At 42.5% G+C, this 25,202-nt stretch overlaps 1 protein-coding gene across 1 annotated transcript in view; it reads left to right on the top strand.

Annotated features, from left to right (window-relative positions):
* HERC1 (HECT and RLD domain containing E3 ubiquitin protein ligase family member 1) overlaps positions 1-25,202 on the top strand; it is a 736,289-nt gene that overhangs the window by 537,744 nt on the left and 173,343 nt on the right. The window contains exons 51-52 of the mRNA XM_030188195.1: positions 3,415-3,628; positions 12,989-13,194. Of these exons, the coding sequence (XP_030044055.1) occupies positions 3,415-3,628; positions 12,989-13,194 (420 nt within the window). The remainder of the gene's footprint in view (positions 1-3,414; positions 3,629-12,988; positions 13,195-25,202) is intronic.

Consider the following 25,202-nt stretch of genomic DNA (forward strand, 5'->3'; position numbering starts at 1 on the left):
TTCCCCTACCCTTTCCCCCTCTACCCATCCCTGCCTCCCCCAACCCATCCCCTCTTCTAACCCAAACAGCTCCTAGGAGTTGTCACTTAATGATCACCCTCCCCATGATCCAGATTCCTGTCCTCCCAGAATTGCCTACTGTAGCCAAGAACATCTCCAAAGAGAATAATATGATACAGAGAAATACATTAAGGACAGCACAAATCGTCAAGATACTTTCATATGAATGATACACCTAAATCACCCTAACAGACAGTAAGAATTTTACATCATCTCTGGTCGTGTGGGCAGGTATTCAGAACTACATAACAAGACAACCAAGAGTTGTCCTGTCAGGAAGTCTTCAAGCAAAATAGAATCCATCCTCTTAAGGGCTGACGCACTGTCCCCTCCTCCCATATAGCATCTCTGGAATTGAGGAACACTTCCCTCGGATCTCCACTAGTCATCAACACAGTATAGCTCTATATAAAAAATTTTAAAAAATGAAGAAGGGGGGAGGGAGAGGAAAGGAGGGAAGAGGATAAATCTCTAAAAAAGGAGGTGGGGGAGTATGAGGCAAGGGAAAGAGTTAAGATAGAAATCGGGTACTCAATCGCAGAAACATCCCCACCCACCTATTTCCATAGATAAATAGCTACTCATAAAACTATAATTCCCCTCCTCAAAAGGAACACAATGGTAGACAATTCCCTCAAGTTTCCCATCCCTCCAAGAAAAGGGAAGAGCTCAGTCTAAGCACCCAATCCCTCCCCAAGGTCTTCTGCAAGGTTATGATAGAAACACACTACGTATCCAATTAAAGCAAAACATAACAAGGCTGCAAATGAGAGATGAGCATAGGTGCAAAATCTTGGTCCTAAATTATGACAAAAAAAACCCTTAAGAGGGGGAATACAGTAATAGACAGTAGTCCAGTAGTGAGGCGAGTCATTCCCCTTCTCAGTGAGTCAAAAGTTGAAGACACCTGGCATTTAGGCATCAGTCAACATACCACAGCCATCCTGGATATGTAAAAGCACTGTTTTCCAACAGTTCTTATATAATACATGTATCTCATGATAATGTCTCCGGTGAGGAGGAAGATTGCGGCAAGGATTCCAAATAGGCAAGTGCTTCTCCAGGCTTAGTAAAAAGGTGGGTTTGACCCTCATGAATAACCCGGAGCTTTGCCGGATATAGCAAGACAAAGCGACTATGTAGCTTGCTCAGCAAGGCACATACTGATACAAAGGTTTTCTTTTGCTGTTGAACTGGAAGAGAGTAATCTTGAAAACAAAGTACCTTGTGATTTTGATGTTTTAGGGTTGTTCCTCCTTGAATAGTTCATAGAATCAGTAGTTTGTGAGAGTAATTCAAAACCTTCATGATCACCACTCTAAGTTTATCTCTCGATGCACTTTCGGGGCCCAACCTATGAGCTCTTTCAATCCGAAAATGAAGCAGCTGCGTTTCAAGATGTAGCGTTGATGGCAGCCATGACTGTAAGAAACCCACAAGGTCCTGTGCACCTGCTGCCTCGGGTAAACCAACCAGCCGCAGATTATTGCGTCTCGGTCGATTTTCAAAATTATCTACCTTATTTTCCAGATCAGCCACCCTTTTCTTTAAGCGCTCCTGCTCGTCGGCCATATCTCGTGTCTGAGCCTCCAAAGCTGAGGTCCTGCACAAACCGTCATCAAGCTCCAAGCAAACACTGTCAATACGCTCATGAGCTTCCTCGGTTCTATCGAGCAGTTGCTGCAGTTTAGAATCCAGCGCTGCCTGTATTGCAGCTTTCACCTCCACCACCAATTCAGTTGTCCACATGGTGTTCACTTGGGGGCTCGATGTGTCACGTCCGTCCGCCATTTTGGAGTCTACCAGCCTTTGCTTGTCTCGCTTCAAGTGTACAGCGCTGCATATGTCTAGTAGCGCTATAGAAATGATTAGTAGTAGTTCTTGCATGGCGGTTTTGAATCCACTCAGATCACCCAAGTGGCCCTTTGCTACACAGCGATGTAGCTTGTTTTCTATGATTAGTCAGGGAACGATTTGCAGGCAAATCAGCCAATTATAGTCGGATCAGTGGGACAGTCGCAGGAGTTATATTACTCTGCTACTGCTCCTGGCCATGGTGATCAAATGAGCTCTGAAGGTGACTAATTTAAAGAAAGGACTTTGGTCCTGAGGAACTGAGTTCGATTCCCACTTCAGGCACAGGCAGCTCCTTGTGACTCTGGGCAAGTCACTTAACCCTCCATTGCCCCATGTAAGCCGCATTGAGCCTGCCATGAGTGGGAAAGCGCGGGGTACAAATGTAATTAAAAAAAAAAGGTGCACATGAGGTCAGAGAGAGGGTTAAATATTATCTCAGCTAGGGTAGGAGTAGATAAACATGTCCTGCTAAAGTATGTGCAGCCCATATCACTCCTTGTGTGTGTGAGTGAGGCTAAGAAGTTAGTTACTTCTTCCATTAAAGGCCTGATTGAAGAGCCAAGCTTTCACCTTCTTTCCGCTTAAGTGGAAGACCAGAGTATAAGGAATTGCAGTAATTGAGCTTGGTGATTACAAGAGCAAGTTTGAATATTCTAAGTGAAGGGAGATCTGACAGAGACCAGAGAGCAAATTTGTCGTAGGGTATAGAAACTTACGGATAACTTTTGAATTGTGTTTATGAAAAATTAACATATGGTCTATAGTGACACCAAGAATCTTAACTAAGTCCTTAAGCGGAGTACTGGTGCCATGAATACTAGAGGGAGAGTAGCATTTCTATAGTGCTATTAGACATACACAAGGCTGTACATTTAAATACATATGAAACATCCCCTGAGTATGAATGAGTAAGTGAGACAGAAGGTTGGGGAGAAAACATTACAGTTTGAGATTTAGTTGGGTTGAGTTTTTAAGAGCCCTTATATTCACAGGTACAGAAATGGTTTATAAAATTACTTTGCCCATATACACACACACTTCCTGGAAAGTAGGCTCTGTTAATAACTCTGTTGAAGTTTGTATTAATCACTAAATTGGCAAACAATTAGTACTGTGAACAGGCACTTGTTATCCTCTTTCACACAGCTCTGAAGTTCTCCATCCTTAACACATTGGTAGTCATGAGCATCGTCTGTCAGAAAATACTAATTCTGTTGAAGTGATTTTGTAAGGTATATAAAGATTTAGAACACCAACAGAACTCTGCTTAAGATATAAAATTGCACAGAAGGATGATACTGATCCACTATGATGTCCTCTCTATCTTTTCCCACTTGTCCTCTCACAAACGTTTCTGAGCATTTGCAATTAAATCAGCTTCCAAATCTGCTATTAATTTCCTATTTTGGCAACATCAAAGTAAAAAATGCAAAAGATGCATCTGTTTTCTTTATCCTAAATCAGATTTAAACATTTAATTTCCTGTTTTTCTTTCAGAATTTGATTTCAGCTGCAACAGGTGTAAATTTGACTACAGTTGATGACCCAATTCAGCGAAAGTTTCTGCCCAGTTTTCTGAGAGGGATTGCAGAAGAAAATAAACTTGTGACCTCTCCCAGTTTTGTGGTGACACAGGCACTTGTAGCATTGCTGGCTGACAAAGGAGCCAAACTGAGACCCAACAGTGATAAAGCAGAATCTGAAAAAAGAGGTATATTATGCTGTAATCTAGTTTATAACCATCTGCTATATTGTTAGTTATTGATTTTCTTTTTTGCATCAGTTCAGTTGTGCTGTAAAACCATATGACTTCTATAAGATTAAAGTTTAGTGTTTATAAATTTAAAAATACAGTCTCCAACATTATTATATGCATATTACTTTATGACGTATGTTTTCCACTTGCTCCTGTGCAGGTGCAAAGTGCGCAGGCTCTTTATGCTTGCATTGTATGCATTGATCTTTGAAAATGACTTCCCAGTACTCATGAGAATGCAAGGCCCTAGCCAGTTTCAAAATTACAATCACCATGACTGGCTTTCATTTCATTTCAAAATAATCTTTCTGTCTCTCAGTATAGATATAAATAGATACAGTGGTGTGCAAAAGTCTACATAGTAACATAATAAAATGACGGCAGATAAAGACCTGTACGGTCCATCCAGTCTGCCCAACAAAATAATCTCATTTTACATGGTATGTGCCACTTTAAATGTATACCCGAGTTTGATTTTTCCCTGCCTTTCTCAGCTCAGACCGTAAAAGTCTGCCCAGCACTGTTCCTGTACTAAAAATTCTGAAGCTAACATCAAAACCCGTTAAAATTTACACTCAAGCCCATCCCTATCCAGTCACGATCAGGGCATAGAAGTCTGCCCAGCTCCTGTTTGGTTTCCCAATTACCGGCGTCGCCACCCAATCTCCACTAAGATTCCGCGGAACCATTCCTTCTAAACAGGATTCCTTTGTGTTTATCCCACGCATGTTTGAATTCCATTACCGTTTTCATCTCCACCACCTCCCGCGGGAGGGCATTCCACATATCCACCACCCTCTCCATGAAAAAATACTTCCTGACATTAGTCCTGAGTCTGTCCCCCTTCAACCTCACTACTACTACTACTATTTAGCATTTCTATAGCGCTACAAGGTGTACGCAGCGCTGCACAAACATAGAAGAAAGACAGTCCCTGCTCAAAGAGCTTACAATCTAATAGACAAAAAATCAAATCAATTAATGTGTACAGGAAGGAGGAGAGGAGGGTAGGTGGAGGCGAGTGGTTACGAGTCAAAAGCAATGTTAAAGAAGTGGGCTTTCAGTCTAGATTTAAAGGTGGCCAAGGATGGGGCAAGACGTAGGGGCTCAGGAAGTTTATTCCAGGCGTGGGGTGCAGCGAGATAGAAGGCGCGAAGTCTGGAGTTGGCAGTAGTGGAGAAGGGAACAGAAAAGAAGGATTTATCCATGGAGCGGAGTGCATGGGAAGGGGTGTAGGGAAGGACGAATGTGGAGAGATACTGGGGAGCAGCAGAGTGAGTACATTTATAGTTAGTAGAAGAAGTTTGAACAGGATACGAAAACGGATAGGGAGCCAGTGAAGCGACATGAGGAGAGGGGGTAGTATGAGTAAAGCGACCCTGGCGGAAGACGAGACGGGCAGCAGAGTTTTGAACCGATTGAAGAGGGGAGAGGTGACTAAGTTGGAGGCCAGCAAGAAGCAGATTGCAGTAGTCTAAACGAGAGGTGACAAGGGTGTGGATGAGGGTTTTGGTTGAGTGCTCGGAAAGAAAGGGGCAGATTTTACAGATGTTGTAAAGAAAGAAACGACAATTCATGTCCTCTAGTCCTACCGCCTTCCTGTCACTGAAAAAGGTTGATTTGCAGATTAATGCCTTTCAAATATTTGAACATCTGTATCATGTTTACCCCTGTTTCTCCTTTCCTCTAAAGTATACATGTTCAGGTCAGCAAGTCTCTCCTCGTACGGTTTGCAACTCTAATCCCATACCATTTTTGTAGCTTTTCTTTGCACCGCTTCCAGTCTTTTTACATCTTTAGCAAGATACGGCCTCCAAAACTGAACACAATACTCCAAGTGAGGCCTCACCAACGACTCATAGAGGAGCATCAACACCTCCTTTCTTCTGCTGGTTATACCCCTCTCTACACAGCCTAGCATCCTTCTGGCCACAGCTGTCGCCTTGTTGCATTGCTTCTTCATCTTTAGATCCTCAGACACCAACACCCCAAGGTCTCTCTCCTGAGTCGAGCTTACTAATCTCTCCCCTCCTATCCGGTATCTCTCGTGTGGTTTTTTGCACCCCAAGTGCATCACTCTACACTTCTTGGCATTAAATTTTAACTAACTTAAAATGATATAGAAACCTATCAAATTATCTACCCTGTAAATCAATAAAATTTACATCTTTTATAAAATGTGATATAATAAAATTTTAACTGCCAGACCCCCAACCATTCTTCTAAGTTTCAGAGATCCCTTTGTTTCTACTCCCTCTAGGGTATCCACTCTATTGGCTATTTTCGTGTCATCCGCAAAAAGGCACACCTTTTCTTCCAACCCTTCAGTGATATCTCCCACAAATATATTAAACAGAATAGGCCCCAGCACCAACCCCTGAGGAACTCCACTGCTCACCTTCCTTTCCTCCAAGCGGATTCCATTTACCACTACCCTCTGCCACCTGTCAGTCAACCAGTTTCTTATCCAGTTCACCACTTTCAGTCCTAAGTCTTCTGTGGGGGACCGTATCAAAGTTTTTGCTGAAATCCTAGTAGATTGCATCTAGTGCACGTCCTTCATCCAGTTCTTTGGTCACCCAGTCAAAGAAGTCAATAAGATTCGTTTGGCAGGATTTTCCTTAAAGCCATGTTGTTTCGAGTCCTGTAACCTGTCGGCTTCTAGAAAGTTAACTATCCTTTCTTTCAGCAGCGACTCCATTATTTTTCCTACCACCGACGTGAGCCTTACCGGTCTGTAGTTCCCACTTCTTCCCTGTCTTCCCTGTCTCCACTTTTATAAAGAGGACCACATCCGCTCGTCTCCATCCCGTGGAACCTCTCCCGTCTGTAAAGATCTATTAAATAAATCTTTAAGAGGTCCTGTCAGGACCTCTCTGAGCTCCTTCAGTATCCTGGTATGTATCTCATCAGGCCCCATAGCTTTGTCCACCTTCAGATTCTCCAGCTGTTTATAAACTCTTTCTTCCGTCAACGGCACAGTATCCACTCCATTCCCAGACGTTCCCTCAGCAGCCAACTGTGGTCCTTCTCCAGGATTTTCCTCCATGAACACTGAAGAGAAATAATTGTTTAGCACATTCGCTTTATCGTCATCACTCTCCACATAGCCATTCTCGTTATCTTTCAGTCTCACAATTCCATTCCTATCTCTTCTCCTTTTTCCAGTATATCTGAAAAAGGTCTTGCTACCTCGCTTTACATCTTTAGTCATTTTTTCTTCCGCTCTAGCTTTTGCTAGCCGTATTTCCCTTTCTCTTCTTTGAATTTAATTCAATAATCTTTTTTGCGATCCTCTCGTTGCGTTCTTTTGTATTTCTTGAACAAAGCCTCTTTTTCTCCTATTTTTTCAGCTACTTGTTTGGTGAACCATATAGGCTTTCTGCTTCTCTTGTTTTTGTTTACTTTCCTCACAAAAAGATCAGTCGCCATATTTAGGGCAGCCTTTAGCTTGGACCACTGCTTTTCCACATCTCCTGCGCCTTCCCACGCCAACAGCTCCTTCTTCAGGGATTCCCCCATTTTATCAAAATCAGTACGTCTAAAATCCAGTACTTTTAAGTTTTGTGCGTCCATACTCCGCCTTTATATCAAACCATACGTGATGATCACTATTACATAGGTGGGCACCCACCCAGATATTGGAAACACTACCCTCATTCGTGAGCACTAGATGCAGCATCAACCCTTCCCTCGTGGGTTCCGTCACCATTTGTCTGAGCAAGGCACTTTGACAGGCATCCACAATCTCCCTACTTCTTTCCGATTCCGCAGACGGGGACGTTCCAATCCACGTCAGACAAATTGAAATCTCCCAACAGTAGCACCTCCTGTTTCATACCAATCTTTTGAATATCTTTTATCAGATCCTTGTCTAACTTCTCTGTTTGTGCAGAAGGTCTGTAGATAACCCCCTTGTGGATACAGGTTCCGTCTTCTCTTTCCAGGACGATCCATAAAGCTTCTTCCTTTCCCCATGTTCCCCGCATTTCAGACGCTCTGATATTGTCTCTCACATACAGGGTCACTCCTCCACCTCTTCGGCCCTCTCTATCCATCCTAAAAAGATTATAGCCCGGTACGGTCACATCCCATTCATGTGAATTATTGAACCACGTCTCCGTAATAGCAACAATATCCAAGTTTTCTTCAAACATCAGGGCTTCCAAGTCTTGAACCTTTTTACTTAGAATACGAGCATTTGTGCACATAGCTTTCCATGTGCTTAGTGAGTTTAGGTGGTTTACTATATTTACATGACCTTTCCCTCTGCCATCATGTTTATTATGGGGGTGACTTTCCGAAATCCCCTATTTCCTTTTGTCACCCCACCCTCTAGTTTAAATGTCTATAAACATATTGTCTGAATTTCTGCCCAAGGATCCTTTTTCCCATCATAGAAAGATGTAGCCCATCATTACAGTACAGCCTGTTATTTTTCCACATATTACTCCATGTTCCTATGTATGTAAAACCTTCTTCTTTACACCAAGACTCAAGCCACTTACTGAATTCCTCTGTTTTGCGTAGTCTTTCCTCTCCCTTCCCCCACGTAGGAATTACTTCAGAAAAAGCCACAGTCTGAACCAAAGATTTCAGTCCTTCCCCAAGCTCTGTGCTGTAAACTTCCTATTGTTGGCCAGGTCATTTGTCCCCAGGTGAATTACAACATCAGCATTTGAAGCCTCTCTCTCTTCTTGGATCACTTTCAGTATTTGGTCTGTACATCTTGTAGCTGAAGATCCTGGAAGACATTTCACTAGGTTGGAACCCCTGAACTGTGTTCCTAAGTTAATGCCCCTGATAATAGAGTCTCTGAGCAGAAATAGTTTTCTGCTTTTCACCATTCTGTCATTATTTGGGGGATGTTTCTTGGGTTGTGCTACTTTCATTGCCTCTGGTTCCTCCACAGTACTTCTTTTTTCACCATTATAATGATGCAACGCTGCAATAGAATTTGACAGGGGCAAAGCTTGGGAGGGCGAGTGTTTCTGTGTAGATAGTTTGCCTTATTTTGTCTAGAATAAGTTGTCTGCAATGTGTAATTTAAGCATTGTTGGCATTCATTTCCTTTCCATTTTTTAAATTTGTGCTTATTTAATGTAGCAGAAAAATGACCATCTGGATATTTGTTAATGATTAGTATTTGGTAGGTAAGCCTTTACTCTTGTAGATGTCCTTGCACAGTCCTAAATGGACCAACTGTAGAAGATGGAGGCTAGTGACTACTTGATTCCAGGCTGCATTGAGTGTTCCTGTCAGTTCTCTTTGATGCAGGATGCTGTTTGGATATTCCCAGTACTATTTCGTGCCACAAGTCCTCAATTGAATTTAAGTCTGGTGACTGTGTTGGCCAGTCGAGGGTTGAAATGTGGATTTCTTCCAGTTAACAAAAACTTTTGTTTGATGGCATGGAGCATTGTCATCCTAGAATATGTAGTCACCTAGAAAAGTTTCTCTGTTGATTGGAATTGTATAGTAACATAGTAAGTGATAGCAGATAAAGACCTAAATAGTTCATCCAGTCTGCCTGACAGTCACATTCATTATCAATTCAAGATTAAATCAACAATGAACGTGATATTATATACTTGATCATGGTCATTCTTTGGTGTTTCTGGGACATAGACTGTAGTAGTCCGCCCGGCTCTGTCCTTATGTTCCAACTACTGGAGCACACTCTAGCCTATCTGAATCCGTCTTGTCGTTTGCGGGACACAGACTGTAAAGGTTTGCCTGGCTCTGTCCTCACGTACCAAATTACTGGAGTTTGTCGAAGCTCTCTACAGCCCATCCTAAACCGGATTGCTATATGCAGGTCCCAGACCGTACAAGCCAGTCCAGCACCTGCCTTAGTTGATACAACCAGAGTTGCCATCACTTTAAGTTTTGTATTTTATACCATTCATTTTCTAATTAAAGATCCTCTGTGTTCATCCCACACATTTTTTAAATACCACCACAGTATTTTTTTCTCCACCACCTCTCGTGGAAGGGCATTCCAGGCATCAGCCACCCTCTCCGTGAACAAGAATTTTCTGACATTATTCCTAAGTCTACCACCCCACAACCTCAATTCATGTCTTCCATTTTCCTTTCTCTGGAAAATATTTGTTTCTATATTAATAATTTTCAAGTATTTAAACGTCTGTATCATATCTCCCCTGTCCCTCCTCTCCTCTAGAGTATGCATATTTAGGTCTTCCATTCTCTTCTCATATGTCTTTTGGTGGAACCCCCATATCATTTTTGTTGCCTTCCTCTGGACTGCTTCAAGTCTTCTTATATCTTTAGCAAGATACGGCCTCCAATACTGAGCACAATACTCCAGGTGAGCCTCACCAACGACTTGTACAGGTGGTTCAACCCCTCCTTTCTTCTGCTGATTACACCTCTCTCTCTCTCTCTCTCTCTCTCTCTCTCTACAGCCTAGTATCCTTCTGGCTGTGGCCACCGCCTTGTCACACTGTTTTGTCTCCTTCAGATCCTCAGTTACTTACACCCCAATGTCCCTATCCTTGTCTGTGCATTTCAGCATCTTGCTGCCTAACACCCTTGGGTTTCTACTCCCTAAGTGCATCATTCTGCACTTCTTTGCATTGAATTTTAATTGCCAAATGTTAGACCATTCTTCTAACTGTCGCAGATCCTTTTCATTTTTTCCACTCCCTCCGGGGTGTCCACTCTTACAAATCTTGGTATCATCCACAAAAAGGCAAACCTTACCTTCTAATCCTTCAGTAATGTCACTTACAAATATGTTGATCAGAATCTGCCCCAGCACTGATCCTTGAGGCACTCCACTACTCACCTTTCCTTCCTCTGAGTGAATTCCATTAATCACCACCTTCTGGTGTCTGTCAACCAGTTCCTAATCCAGTTCACCACTTCGGGTCCTATCTTTAGCCCGTCTAGTTATTCAAGAGCCTCCTGTGGGGAACCGTGTCAAAAGCTTTGCTGAAATCTAAGTAGATTACGTCCATAGCACGTCCTTGATTTAATTCTCCGGTCACCCAGTCAAAGAATTCAATGAGATTCGTTTAGCACGATTTCCCTTTGGTGAAACCATGTTGTCTCAGATCTTGCAACTTATTTGCTTCTAGGAAATTCACTATCCTTTCCTTCAGCATCGCTTCCATTACTTTTCCAATAATCGAAGTGAGGCTTACCGGCCTGTAGTTTCCGGCTTCTTCCCTATCACCACTTTTGTGAAGAGGGACCACCTCCGCCATTCTCCAATCCCACAGAACCTGTCCCGTCTCCAAGGATTTATTAAACAAATCTTTGAGGACCTGCCAGAACCTCTCTGAACTCCCTCAATATCCTGGGGTGGATCCCGTCCGGTCCCACTGCTTTGTCCACCTTTAGATTTTTAAGTTGTTCATACACACTCTCTTCTGTGAACGGTGCTATATCCACTCCATTTTCTGGAGGAAATGTCCATAGTCTGCTATTGAGATAGACATGGGGAAGCCACTGCTTGCTCTGGAATTGATGGCATTGAATGTTGCTACTATTTGGGTTTCTTCCAGGTACTTGTGACCTGGATTGGCCACTGTTGGAAGCAGGGTACTGGGCTAGATGGACCATTGGCCTGACCCAGTATAGCTGTTCTTATTTTCTTATAACCTTCAAATGTGTTTGAATTAAAACAGCTCTGGAAAGAAGAATTGGCTAAAATTCCTCAACAGCAATATAAAAGACTGATCTCAAATTATAAGAAGCATTTGGTTGTAATTATTGCTGCTAAAGGTGGTGCAACCTGTTACTAAATTTAGGGGACAGTTACTTTTTTAAATGGGTGATATGGGTATTGGATAACTTTGTTCCTTAAATAGACATAATAATTTAAAAACTGTTATGTTTATTCATGTTCCCTTTGAATAAAATTACATTCTGTGGCAGCCATGGTGCACTGTAATGAACAAGGAAAACAGGAGAAAACCTCTATGAAGAGCACAAAGTGCAACACAAAGTAGAAGGTGACTCACGACTCTCAAGATAGGAGTATTAGATGGATAGTGTTTATTAAGGCAGCATAGTAAGACCCGACACAGATCTGTGTTTTGGCGGACTTGTCGCCTCCCTCAGGGGTCAAACGACTCGGTTAAGCCACTGTTCTATGTATGGTACCTTATGTAATGTGTGTGTAAGTGTATACACAGCAAAAGGATATTGCCAGCTAAAGGGCAATTCAGTCAAAGAGTAGCGAGGTTCAAAGGCAATGCCATCCTCACACTGTTCATTTACTATTCCCGTCTTTAGAGTCGTGAATCACCCTCTACTTTGTGTTGCAGCAACTGTAATGGGCCATGTAGCAGGAGGGACAGTATGGCAGTTGTATTGCAAGGCCTAAAGACTGTTTTACAGTGCAAGTTAGAGAGAACTAAGATGGGCTCATCTTCTCAACACCCATTCCTTCCTGCCCCCATCAGACAGGAAAGTAAAGCTTTATCCTTGCTAGCTGCTGCCTGTGTCATACTGTTTGCAGTTTCCTCAGGTGGAACCATACAGTGCTTAATGGCTCATGCAAGATACACATCTGAAAGGCTCGCATCATCCTAAAGACAAATTTTCTGTGAGTTTTATATGACAGTGAATAAAATTACCTTTATCTAGTCTTGTAGACAATCTTATATAATTTATTTATATAAACGATTTATACTCAGACCAAAGTAGTTTACAATGTAAAACACACACAAAAATAAACGATCACATTACCTCCAGGAGTCACAGTCTAATGTACAGTCTGCTCTCAAAGCAAGATAACCTGTATGTACTCTGTTACAGCATAATGTATGGTTATGGTGTCTTTTATTTGTTCATTATATCTTTGCTGACTTGCATTATTTTGCTAAACCAGAAGGTATTTAATATTAATACATATTTCTAAGTAAAAAATCAAAGGCACACAGTATGTATAGTGAAGTATAGCTGATATTGAGGTTCACTTGTAATTTAGAAAAGCCTATGCAACCAATAATTTGGAAAAGCCTGTAGCAGACTTATACTTCTGGCTACCCTTAGAAATGTGGACTACTTCTCCCCCTCCCTCCAACCCACAAGATTTAAAAAAAAGGAAAAGCAGTGCGACACCGCAACTGATCATGTAAAACAAGTGACTTCCATGATTACAACTTTTTAACTTTCTTGAATTTCCAGTATATGTTTCATTCTTTTTAATCAAAGAATGTGGGTGATACCATTTTAATAGTTTGTTTACTAGTATTCATTTGGGTGTTGTCTCATTGTTTTGTTTGAGCAGGTTAATTGCCCATTTGTATGCCCATCCTTCCTATGATCCTTCTGCTATAGGCCCTTTGGAGTTGGCTAATGCTTTAGCAGCATGCTGCCTCTCTTCAAGGTTGTCCTCACAGCAGAGACAGTGGGCTTCTCAACAGCTTGTACGAACCCTTGCAGCACATGATCGAGATAATCAAACAAGTCCACAAACCTTTGCCGACATAAGTGGAGATCTCCGCAAATGCTCCTTTATCAAGCTGGAGGCTCATCAGAACAGGGTATGTATTAGTTCTTTTCTGTCATTGTTCTGAATAGGTTAGGTCTTTGGAGCTATTTGTATGATCATATGACTCTTATTTCAGACAGAAATTGCATAAAATTACAGTGGCATGGATCTTATCTAGATAATAAATGTGAGAGTTGCCAGTTGAACACTAAGGCATGTATTCCTAAAGAATTAGGGCTTAATTAAATAAAGGTCATCAATAGAAGGTGCCAAGGTGCAGTGTGCTAAGCGCTTATTTTATAATGGCATCTGGTTGCTCAAATTCTGTTATAGAATACTAGTGTAAGTGACCGCTTACGTAGCAACATTTAGGTGACCCACTTATGCCATGTTAATAGTAGATGTAAATGTGCGTGCTTAAATCTGGCACTTTAGCTCATAACTTACAGCATTCTGTAAGTTATGTATGTAAATATGGGACCCACCCATGTATCTCTCCCTGTGCATGACCCTTTGCATTTACACATTAATGGTGTAATTCTATATATGGTGCTCAAAATTGTGTGTGGAAATTTGGGCACGCACCCAATTTCCGTGAGTAATTGAATAACAAGCTACTTAGCGCCAATAATTGAGCACTAATCAATTAGTGACATTAATTAACATTTACATGCATATTTGTTCACACAGATTTCAAAAATGGGGTACAGCCATGGGAGGGGCATGGGCAGAATCGGGGACATTCCTGGAATTTACAGTTTTGTAAAATAGGAAGATCCATGCGTAATTTAAGCCTGAGAATTTTCACCAGGTTTTACTTGGTGTAAATCCTTGCGCTTAAAATTGGGTGCAGATCCCAGCCTCCAAATGCGATTCTATAAATGGCACCCAACTAAGAGCACCGATTATAGAATAGTGCTTAGTATGAAATTTTATCACCGCCAATTTCTCACACTGTATAGAATCTGGCCCTAAGTGAGTTGCATGCTAAAGTTATAAAATACCACTTAGCGCCCAGCTAACACTGACACACACAACTTTTAATAATCTTGCCCATAAATGCTAGTGTTCTTAACTTATGTGTGTAATTGGCACCTAACTTTAGGTGATCTATTATAGCATGAGGAGGCTAGTGCTTAATCTTTGTAAGCATAGAGGTGTAGTTATATAGACTGTATGATTGCAAAAAAAGCAATAGTTCAGAGTTTATTTAAGCTTCATATACTGCATATCATTGCAGATCTATGCAGTTTACATAAGCATTACATTTACTATCCTCACTGTGTATTTCTAATTACTTTACTACTTGTGTTTATCAAGTAATTGTTTCTTTGAGGGTATATGAAATTTTGCAGTTTTTAAGTGAATTTGTGAGAGTTCAAGAAACTAGAAGTACTGTAAAGTAAATAGGATCAATTTTAGGAAGGTCTACGACCTAACTTTGAGAGTCACACTCCTAAATGGGTCTCTTTCAAAATTCACTAAGGCAAGCAACCTAATTTTTGGTACTTTATTTGTAGCAGCCACTTAAATTTAAGCACCTAAAAAGTCTGTGGAGTTTAGGTGAGGGAGAAATGTTGGTACTTAGCACTGATCTTCTGCATTTAGCACCTAGCTTAGGGGATCTTTTACTAAAGCGTGGTAAGTTTTGCACATACCACACCTTGATAACAAAACTTAAGGTGCACTAAGTACAAAGACAGTGTGGAAACTGTTGGGGCATGTCCTCTGCAATTCCCATGTAGAAATGTTCATTAGCGTATGTTAACTCTGGTTGTAATTAGTACAGACACACAAAGAGAGTAATTCAGAAAAGGTTGCCAAAATTTAGGTGCTAGAACTCTGTGTACTAAGTGCAAATTCTATATCAGCCATGTAATTGCCATGAAGAATACGAGCACAAGTTGGCATTTACGTGCAAATATTTAGGTGCGCCCAATTATACCATGTCAGTTGCTGATGTAAATGACCATGACAACTTTCTACATAAGCGTCTATTTGTGCAACTACTTCATTATGAATTTTAAATTATTTCAGCAACTTTTGGACCAGTATACAAAGAGGCATATTTCAAAGCACTTTGGGAGGCTAAGTTCCATAGGTTTCTATGGAACTTTGGGAGGCTAAGTGCTTTGAAAATGAGCCTCAAAGGGAGTTATGTGTTTGGCTGCTGGATGACCACAGATAGCTCAGTGATCCATAATTATTTAGAAAGTACACAGATAGTATTGGGTCATTTAAATCACTGATAATATTTCATATAATTGTGGGCCAGATTAGGGGATGAATGAAGGCAGTACCACAAATTAATCTGTTTATTTTGCTATAGTCAGAATTTCGATCAAACACAAATCCAATGAACAACGGACTAATTGGAAAAAACTCCTAAAATTGTACAAGAGCATGATTATCAAAGCAAAAACCACTTACAATTCAAAACTTGTAGGCAAAAAATGTTAATCCATGAAACTTTACACACTACTAAATGAGCTATTGAATACTCAAACTGTAACTACTACAAATGAACCCACTCCAACAGCTGATCAATTGGCGTCAATTTTGAGCAGAAAATAACTAAAATAAGACAAGAACTAAATAACTCCATAACATCAATAGATCGTTTCTTAATCTACATCATCCTTCACTATTCTTCCAAGCAGACAATCTGGTCACCCTTTCACCTACTTACAACGATCAAGTCAGATGGCACTCTTCACAAATATGCTAAATCACAAAATGCCTACTTGATAACTGTTCTAGTTACCTTCTAAAAACAGCCCCTAATTACTCAAAGCTATTGTACTAAAACATAACTTTAATGCTGTCTCTGGAGCCTATTCCCCCTTCAAAATGGCAACATTATTTGACTCCCATACCGAAGAATACCCAAACCAGCCTAAGTGTAGTCTGTAACCACAGACCAGTGGCTTCAATCCCATTATTGGTAAAGGTAATGGAGCAGTTTAGTCACGCACCAACTAATGGACTATCTCCAACTTCACTTCATTTTACATAGCTCACAATCCGGTTTTAGACCTTCTGACAGTATTGAAATTGTTCTTACTACCTGCCTAGCTAAATTTAGATTAGAACTTAGCCTTGGTAATAAAATATTAATATTCCAATTTGATATGTCCAGTGTCTTTGACACTATTGATCATAATATCCTTCTAAACATCCTTGACCATTACGGAATCTGTGGAGCTGTGTTAAAATGTTTCTCAGGCTTCCTAAGCTCTAGATCATACCAAGTGAAACAATCAGGTACAATTTAATCAGCATGGTCCCCTGTTTGTGGAGTGGCCCAGGGCTCTCCATTGTCTCCCATCCTATTTAACATCATGTTGATTCCAATAGGCAATTTACTGGACTAAAATGGTCTCCCAGCATTCATTTATGCAGATGATGTTACCATCTATATTCCATTCACTAAAGAATACATGAAATTACTCATATCATCAGATTAGGTATCTCTCTAATGGAGTCCTTGGCCATCCAATTTCAAATTAAAACTCAACACCAATAAAACAAAATTCTTAAATAGTTACTAATCCTCATCACGCTATAAATCTTAAATCACTTACCATTGAGAACATCATATATCCCCTTGACTCCGCTATGAAAATCTTAAGGGTCACAGTTGATCAATTCCTCACTCTAGATAACCACATTTTCCAAAGTGATTTCGTGTCTTCAGTTCATTATGGAAATTGAGGGAGACTAAGACCATTCTTCGCAAATCAGTCTTCTGTACCCCTGTTCAAGCCCTAGTCCTAACAAAATTTGATTAGTGCAGCTCTATTTACGCAGGACTTAAAGGGGATCTCCTAAAAAAACTACAAACTGCTCAAAAACACTACCGCACGTCTCATATTCAGACTACTACGACTACAAATCACCACTCTTCACCAAGCAACCCCCCTTCTTTATGATTTGCACTGGCTGCTATAAAGATAGAATATCATTCAGCTATGTACCTTCATTCAACAAAAAATTGTATGGTTCGTCCTCAATATACATAACAACCTCATTGAATTACCCTCACGTATGCCTCTAAATCATCTAGACAGGGCCGTGCCTAGGTCTCTGGCGGCCCCCTGCAGCCTATCAGTTTGGCACCCCCCCTGCAGACTATCAGTTGGCGGCGGCGGGGGGCCCCCCCCCCCCCCCCCCGTGAAAATGATCGCTCACCACTTGCCACACTGACAGGATTGTCAGCAATATTCTTAGAAAGAAATTGCTATACATTGCAAAATAAGATAGCAGATGTAAATTCTCAAAGTGGACATATCCAAACACTAAAATGAAAATAAAATGATTTTTTTTCTAACCTTTGTTGTCTGGTGACTTTCTTTTTCTGATCATGCTGGCCCAGTATCTGATTCTGCTGCTGTCTGTCCTCTTAACTCCCTCTTTTCCAGGGCTTCCTTTCCATTTATTTCTTTCCTTCCTCCTTTCTTCTTCATTTCTGGTCCTCAGCTTCTGCCTATTTTCTTCATCCATGTGCAGTTTTCTCCTCTCTTCCTTTTTCCCTCATTTCATCTCCTTCATCTCTCTTCCCTCCCCTCTATGTCCAGCATTTATCCTCTCTCCCTGACCCTGCCCTCCCAATCCATGCCCATCCATGCTCCTCTGTCCCCTGCCCCCTCCATCCCTTTCCAGCAATTCCCCTCTCTCCCTGAGCCCTGCCCTCCCAATCCATGCTCCTCTGTCACCTTGCCCCCCTCCATTCATCCCTATCCAGCAATTCCCCTCTCTCCCTGAGCCCTGCCCTGCACTCCTATCCATCCATGCCCATCTGTCCCCTCCATTCATCCCTATCCAGCAATTCCCCTCTCTCCCTGAGCCCTGCCCTCCCAATCCATGCCCATCCATGCTCCTCTGTCCCCTGCCCCATCCATTCATCCCTTTCCAGCAATTCCCCTCTCTCCCTGAGCCCTGCCCTCCCAATCATGCCCATCCATGCTCCTCTGTCCCGGCCCCTCCAGTCATCCTTTTCCAGCAAGTCCCCTCTCTCCCTTCCATGGACCCCCCCTCGCATCCATGCTCCTCTCTCTCCCATGTCCCAGCCTGGCCCGCCCTCTTCTCTCCCCCCCCCCCCCCCTTCGTTTCCATGCCCCCCCCTTCGCATCCATGCTGTCGTTTCTTCCCCTGCCCTCACCGCTCCCATTGTTCAACTGCCACCCTCGTCTCGCCCCCCAACATCCCTTTTCTTTTTTTTTTCTTTTTACATTTACCTCCGTGGCGGTTCCGGCAGCGCAGCGTCAGGGAAGGAGGCGCGCGCTCCCGACGTCTAGCCTTCCCTTCGCTATGTTCCGCCTTCTTCTGACGTCAGTAAACGTCAGAAGAAGGCGAACACAGCGAAGGGAAGGCTAGAGACGTCGGGAGCGCCGCCTCCTTCCCTGACGCTGCGCTGCCGGAACCGCCACCACGGAGGTAAATTTAAAAAGAAAAAAAAAGAAAAGGGATGTTGCGAGAGGGCGAGCGAGGTGAGCATGGTGCGGCGGCGCCCCCCAGAGGGAAGCGCCCCCCTGCCATGCTTACCTCGCTTACCGGGTTAGCACGGCCCTGCATCTAGAGAATGCCTTATTCTACATTTCCTGAATTGTAAGAAAGAAGCCTACAAAACAATCCATACTGCTAACTTTTCATATCAAGGCACTTAAAATGTGGAACCATCAAATGCACCAATGATTATTTGTTATTCCGAAGTCTGTTGAAAACTCACTTCTTCAGTCCAGCCTTTAAGGAAGTAAGCACTCTTCTCAAATAAACTCATGACATTAATTTTTACCTCATCCCACCTCCCACTACTCCTGTACATCCCAGTTAATCGTAGCCCTTTACCTTTTTCCTCTATATTTCAATTATCTACCCTAAATCATATTTAATTACATATGTTCCTAACAAGTTTTCAGATCTAATATTATATGACATATTTTACTTTCTGTTAATATGTTTTGAACATGTTCGTGCTTTTCTAATTGTTATGTAAGTCACATTGAACCTGAGTTCTACTTGGGCTAATGCGGGATATAAATGTCATAAATAAATATAGTCCACCACTAAATGGATAATTTATCCTTTCAGTTTAGGCCTGATAAATAGCAGGCCTAAACTAAATAGTGCCTACTTAGTCACTGGTCGGTCTCTATAATCAGAACCACTTGGTTCTTATAGCCTGCAGAATACCTATTCAGCTCATCGCAGATAACAAACTAAGAGGAAATAGGATTAAAACCAGCCCTGAAAATTACACCATACTTTAGTTCATTCATAGGCTCATTTTCGAAAGAGAAAGATGCCCATCTTTCGACATAAATGGGAAGATGGGCGTCGTTCTGACAGGGTCGCCCAAATTGGTATAATCGAAAGCCGATTTTGGGCGTCCCTAATTGCTTTCTGTCGCAGGGACGACCAAAGTTCATGGGGGAATGTTGGAAGTGTAGTGAAGGTGGGACTTGGGTATGCCTAACACATGGACGTCCTCGACCCCATAATGGAAAAAAAAGGGCGTTCCTGATGAGCTCTTGGACAACTTTACCTGGTCCTGGTTTTTTTTTTACGATCAAGGCACAAAAAGGTGCCCGAACTGACCAGATGACCACCAGAGAGAATCGGGGATGACCTCCCCTTACTCCCCAGTGGTCACTAACCACCTCCCACCATCAAAACAAATCTTTAAAAATATTTTTTGACAGCCTCTATGCCAGCCTCAAATGTCATACTCAGGTCTATGACAGCAGTATGCAGGTCCCTGGAGCAGTTTTAGTGGGTGCAGTGCACTTCAGGCAGGCGGACCCAGGCCCATCCCCCCCCCCCCCCCCCCCCCACACCTGTTACACTTGTGGTGGTAAATGTGAGCCCTCCAAAACCCACCAGAAACCCTCTGTACCCACATGTAGGTGCTCCCCTTCACCCATAAGGGCTATGTTAGTGGTGTACAGTGGTGGGTAGTGAGTTTTGGGGGGGAGGATTTGGGGGGCTTAGCACACAAGGTAAGGGAGCTATGTACCTGGGAGCAATTTCTGAAGTCCACTGCAGTGCCCCCTAGGGTGCCCGGTTGGTGTCCTGGCATGTGAGGGGGACCAGTTAACTATGAATGCTGGCTCCTCCAACTACCAAAGGGCTTGGATTTGGTCGTTTCTGAGATGGGTGTCCTTGGTTTCCATTATTGCCGAAAATCAGAAATGACCAAGTCTAGGGACGACCATCTCTTAAGGACGACCTAAATTTCAGGATTTGGGCATCCCCAACCGTATTATCAAAACGAAAGATGAACGTCCATCTTGTTTCGATAATATGGGGTTCCCCGCCCCTCCATCGGGACACTTTGCAAGGATGTCCTCATCAAAACTTGGGGTGTCCCTTTTGGTTATGCCCCTCTCAGTAAACCAAAAGCAGATCAAGGCTTTGACAACAGATACTCCTGAAATAAAAACAGATTTAACTGCTTTCTTAAACACTAATTAAATATTCATTCAACTGTCTTATTGAGAGAGGCAAAGCATTCTATACTGAGACCGCCAAATATGAAAATGAAGAGGATGCTGGTGCTAAATATATGGATTAAGTTAAACCTCAGCACATATTGGTAACTACACCAGCTGAAAATGCAGCCCTTTATGTTTAAAGATAACATTGTATGTCGTGCTTTTTATATATTCTGGAAGATCCAAAGGCTGAATGCCCACACTGTGCACTTCCATGTGGGGGAGACTGGTTTTGTTCTCATTCCTGTCTTCTATGGCTTGGATTGGCAGGTGCTAAGGATTCTATACAGGTAGCATTTATAGTCCTTTCCCTCCCTCTCTCTCCTCAGCCAGAAGGAGAGAGAATTAGTTATCACACAAACCACACCAGTGGGTCCCACAGATACATATGTACCTACAAGACCTTCAATGCATACTTTATAGATATAGCACCACTCCTTTGTCTGGCACAGTTCAGGATCAATTCTTAAAGTGACTTTAACCGGTGGGGAATACCTTTTTAAAATTGTTCCACGCAGTGTAATTTTCAAAAGTATTTCTGTAGATAAAACAATGCTTTACTTGTTTACTGCTGCCTCAGATATTGAAGGGCTGACATCTTCCTCTCAGTTTTGCATGGCAAGATACACATGTGATGAAACAGTGGATTTCTAAGCCTGAAAACTGTATTATTTCATGAAGTGTATTTCTCCTGATTGGCCAGCAGATGACGCTTGTTTTGAGTTTTACAGTTGTTGCAGAAAGACTTTCTCTCTTCTAGTTTCAGCTTATGGAAAGGCAATCTGCAGTACCATTGGGCATCTATTTTCAAAATTGATGCCCTGGGCTCTGATTGGCCCTGGATTTCAAATCTAGCCTGAAGGTACTGGATTTTCCACAGTCTCAGCCAGAGAGTGGAGAGAGAAAGATCTCTTTACTGAGGCTTCTGTGAGCAGTTATGTTTTATCACCTGTGAGCAGCTACAGGTCCTGAACTCCCCAGGTAGTAAACAAATGTTTAGATAGTTTTATAATTGATCCATATTCAATGACATGTTACTGTCTGCTGATTTCACCTTTTTCTGTTCACTGTTCAAGTTCTGTGACAATAAACCTTTTTTAGTTTTACTCTACTGTCCTGGACTGACTAAGAATCCTTGTATGTGTTTTGGGGTCTGTGGGTGCTTTCTAAGAACTGTGGGACACCTGGAGTGTGGCCCCAAGGTCCTAGAAATCACCAGGGAATAAAATGAGAGAGACTAGCCCAGAGGCAAGCGGGACCCAGTTGGTGGTAGGAGGGTTCTAGTGTAGAGCACGTGCCCAGGCCTGAGCAGTGGTGGGGAAAGACCCTCCAGGTGGCCACAGGTTTAACCCCAGGCGGGTGCTAGGCGTTTCGTGACAGACCTTTGGCCTTCTTTTTTGGTGGTAGCATGGTGGGATTGTCAAGCTTAGTGTGTGGCGTGAGGGTCACCATCCACTGAGAGGTTCAGAGTTTTTGGGTTTTTTTTTTAAACCTATAACCTCCAGAGACAGAGCACAGTGAACGAGTGCAGCAGTAACAGGGTCCCTTTCCTGTTCAGTGTTTTATTTGGTATTGTTAGGAGATTAGCAGGGTACTGATGGTGACTGGTAGCAGCCCTTAGATACCAGATACCGGGGTACAAATTATATCGTAGTGATAGGGTGAATCGGATTGGTGGAGGGGTAGCATTGTATATTAACGAGAGCCTTGAATCAAATGGATTGAAAATTCTGCAGGAAACAAAACACTCCTTGGAATCACTGTGGATTGAAATTCCATGTGCAAAGGGGAAAAGGATAGTGATAGGAGTGTACTACCGTCCGCCTGGCCAGGACGAACAGACGGATGCGGAAATGTTAAAGGAAATCAGGGACGCAAACAAACTGGGCAACACAATAATAATGGGGGATTTCAATTACCCGCATATAGACTGGGTTAATGTAACATCTGTACACGCAAGGGACATAAGATTTCTTGATGAAATCAAGGACAGCTTCATGGAACAGCTAGTTCAGGAGCTGACAAGAGAAGGAAAAAATACTAGACTTAGTCCTTAGTGGTGCTCATGATCTAGTGCAGGGGGTAACGGTACGAGGGCCGCTTGATAACAGTGATCATAATAAGATCGGTTTTGATATTGGCATTGAAGGAAGTGAAACTAGGAAATCAAGTACGCTAGCGTTTAACTATAGAAAAGGTGATTACGACAAAATGAGAAAAATGGTGAAAAAAAGACTGAAAGGAGCAGCTCGCAGAGTAAAAAACTTGCATCAGGCGTGGATGCTGTTTAAAAACACCATCCTGGAGGTTCAGGACAAATATATTCCACGTATTAGAAAAAAGGGAAAAAAAGACTAAACGTCAGCCGGCGTGGCTAAACAGTAAGATAAAGGAAATCATTAGAGCCAAAAAACAATCCTTCAGAAAGTGGAGAAGAGAACCAACTGAAAGTAACAGGATAGATCATAAGGAATGCCAAGCCAAATGCAAAGCGGAGATAAGGAGGGCAAAAAAGGACTTTGAGAAGAAATTAGCGTTGGAAGCAAAAATACATAGTAAAAATTTTTTAGATACATTAAAAGCAGGAACCGGCCAAAGAGTCGGTTGGGCCGCTGGACGAAAAAGGTGATAAGGGGCGATCAGGGAGGACAAAGCCGTAGCGGAGAAATTAAATGAATTCTTTGCTTCGGTCTTCACCGAGGAGGATTTGGGGGGGGACACCGGTGCCGGAAAGAATATTTGAAGCGGGGGAGTCGGAGAAACTAAACGAATTCTCTGTAACCTTGGAGGATGTAATGGGTCAGTTCAGCAAGCTGAAGAGTAGTAAATCACCGGGACCTGATGGTATTCATCCCAGAGTATTAATAGAACTAAAAAATGAACTTGCGGAGCTACTGTTAGAAATATGCAATCTGTCCCTAAAATCGAGTGTAGTACCGGAAGACTGGAGGGTAGCCAATGTTACTTCCGATTTTTAAGAAGGGTTCCAGAGGAGATCCGGGAAATTATAGACCGGTGAGTCTGACGTCGGTGCCGGGCAAGATGGTGGAGGCTATTATTAAGAATAAAATTGCAGAGCATATACAAAACATGGACTGATGAGACAAAGTCAGCACGGATTTAGTGAAGGGAAGTCTTGCCTCACCAATCTAATGCATTTTTTTGAGGGGGTAAGCAAACATGTGGACAATGGGGAGCCGGTTGATATTGTATATCTGGATTTTCAGAAGGCGTTTGACAAAGTGCCGCACGAAAGACTCCTGAAGAAATTGCAGAGTCATGGAATCGGAGGTAGGGTATTATTATGGATTAAGAACTGGTTGAAAGATAGGAAGCAGAGAGTAGGATTGCGTGGCCAGTATCTCAGTGGAGGAGGGTAGTTAGTGGGGTCCCGCAGGGGTCTGTGCTGGGTCCGTTGCTTTTTAATGTATTTATAAATGACCTAGAGATGGGAATAACTAGTGAGGGTAATTAAATTCGCCGATGACAGAAAAATTATTCAGGGTCGTCAAGTCGCAGGAGGAATGTGAACGATTACAGGAGGACCTTGCGAGACTGGGAGATTGGGCGTGCAAGTGGCAGATGAAGTTCAATGTTGACAAGTGCAAAGTGATGCATGTGGGTAGAGGGAACCCGAATTATAGCTACGTCTTGCAAGGTTCCGCGTTAGGAGTTACGGATCAAGAAAGGGATCTGGGTGTCGTCGTCGATGATACGCTGAAACCTTCTGCTCAGTGTGCTGCTGCGGCTAGGAAAAGCGAATAGAATGTTGGGTGTTATTAGGAAGGGTATGGAGTCCAGGTGTGGCGGATGTTATAATGCCGTTGTATCGCTCCATGGTGCGACCAGCACCTGGAGTATTGTGTTCAGTACTGGTCTCCCGTATCTCAAAAAAGATATAGTAGAATTGGAAAAGGTACAGCGAAGGGCGACGAAAATGATAGTGGGGGATGGGACGACTTTCCTATGAGAGAGGCTGAGAAGGCTAGGGCTTTTTAGCTTGGAGAAGAGACGGCTGAGGGGAGATATGATAGAAGTGTATAAAATAATGAGTGGAATGGATCGGGTGATGTGAAGCGACTGTTCACGGCTATCCAAAAATACTAGGACTAGAGGGCATGAGTTGAAGCTACAGTGTGGTAAATTTAAAACGAATCGGAGAAAATTTTTCTTCACCCAACGTGTAATTAGACTCTGGAATTCGTTGCCAGGAGAACGTGGTACGGGCGGTTAGCTTGACGGAGTTTAAAAAGGGGTTAGATAGATTCCTAAAGGACAAGTCCATAGACCGCTATTAAGTGGACTGGAAAAATTCCGCATTTTTAGGTATAACTTGTCTGGAATGTTTTTTACGTTTGGGGAGCGTGCCAGGTGCCCTTGACCTGGATTGGCCACTGTCGGTGACAGGATGCTGGGCTAGATGGACCTTTGGTCTTTCCCAGTATGGCACTACTTATGTACTTATATGCCTGACCTAACACAAGAGCGACCGGATGACCTCAGCGAGAAGAGTGACAGGACCTACCTGTGCAGAGTTCTCCTTGTGGGGAGACCAGAGTCCTGTGAG

This window comes from Microcaecilia unicolor, chromosome 1 (genome assembly GCF_901765095.1).
Source record: "Microcaecilia unicolor chromosome 1, aMicUni1.1, whole genome shotgun sequence".
Classification (NCBI taxonomy): Eukaryota; Metazoa; Chordata; class Amphibia; order Gymnophiona; family Siphonopidae; genus Microcaecilia; species Microcaecilia unicolor.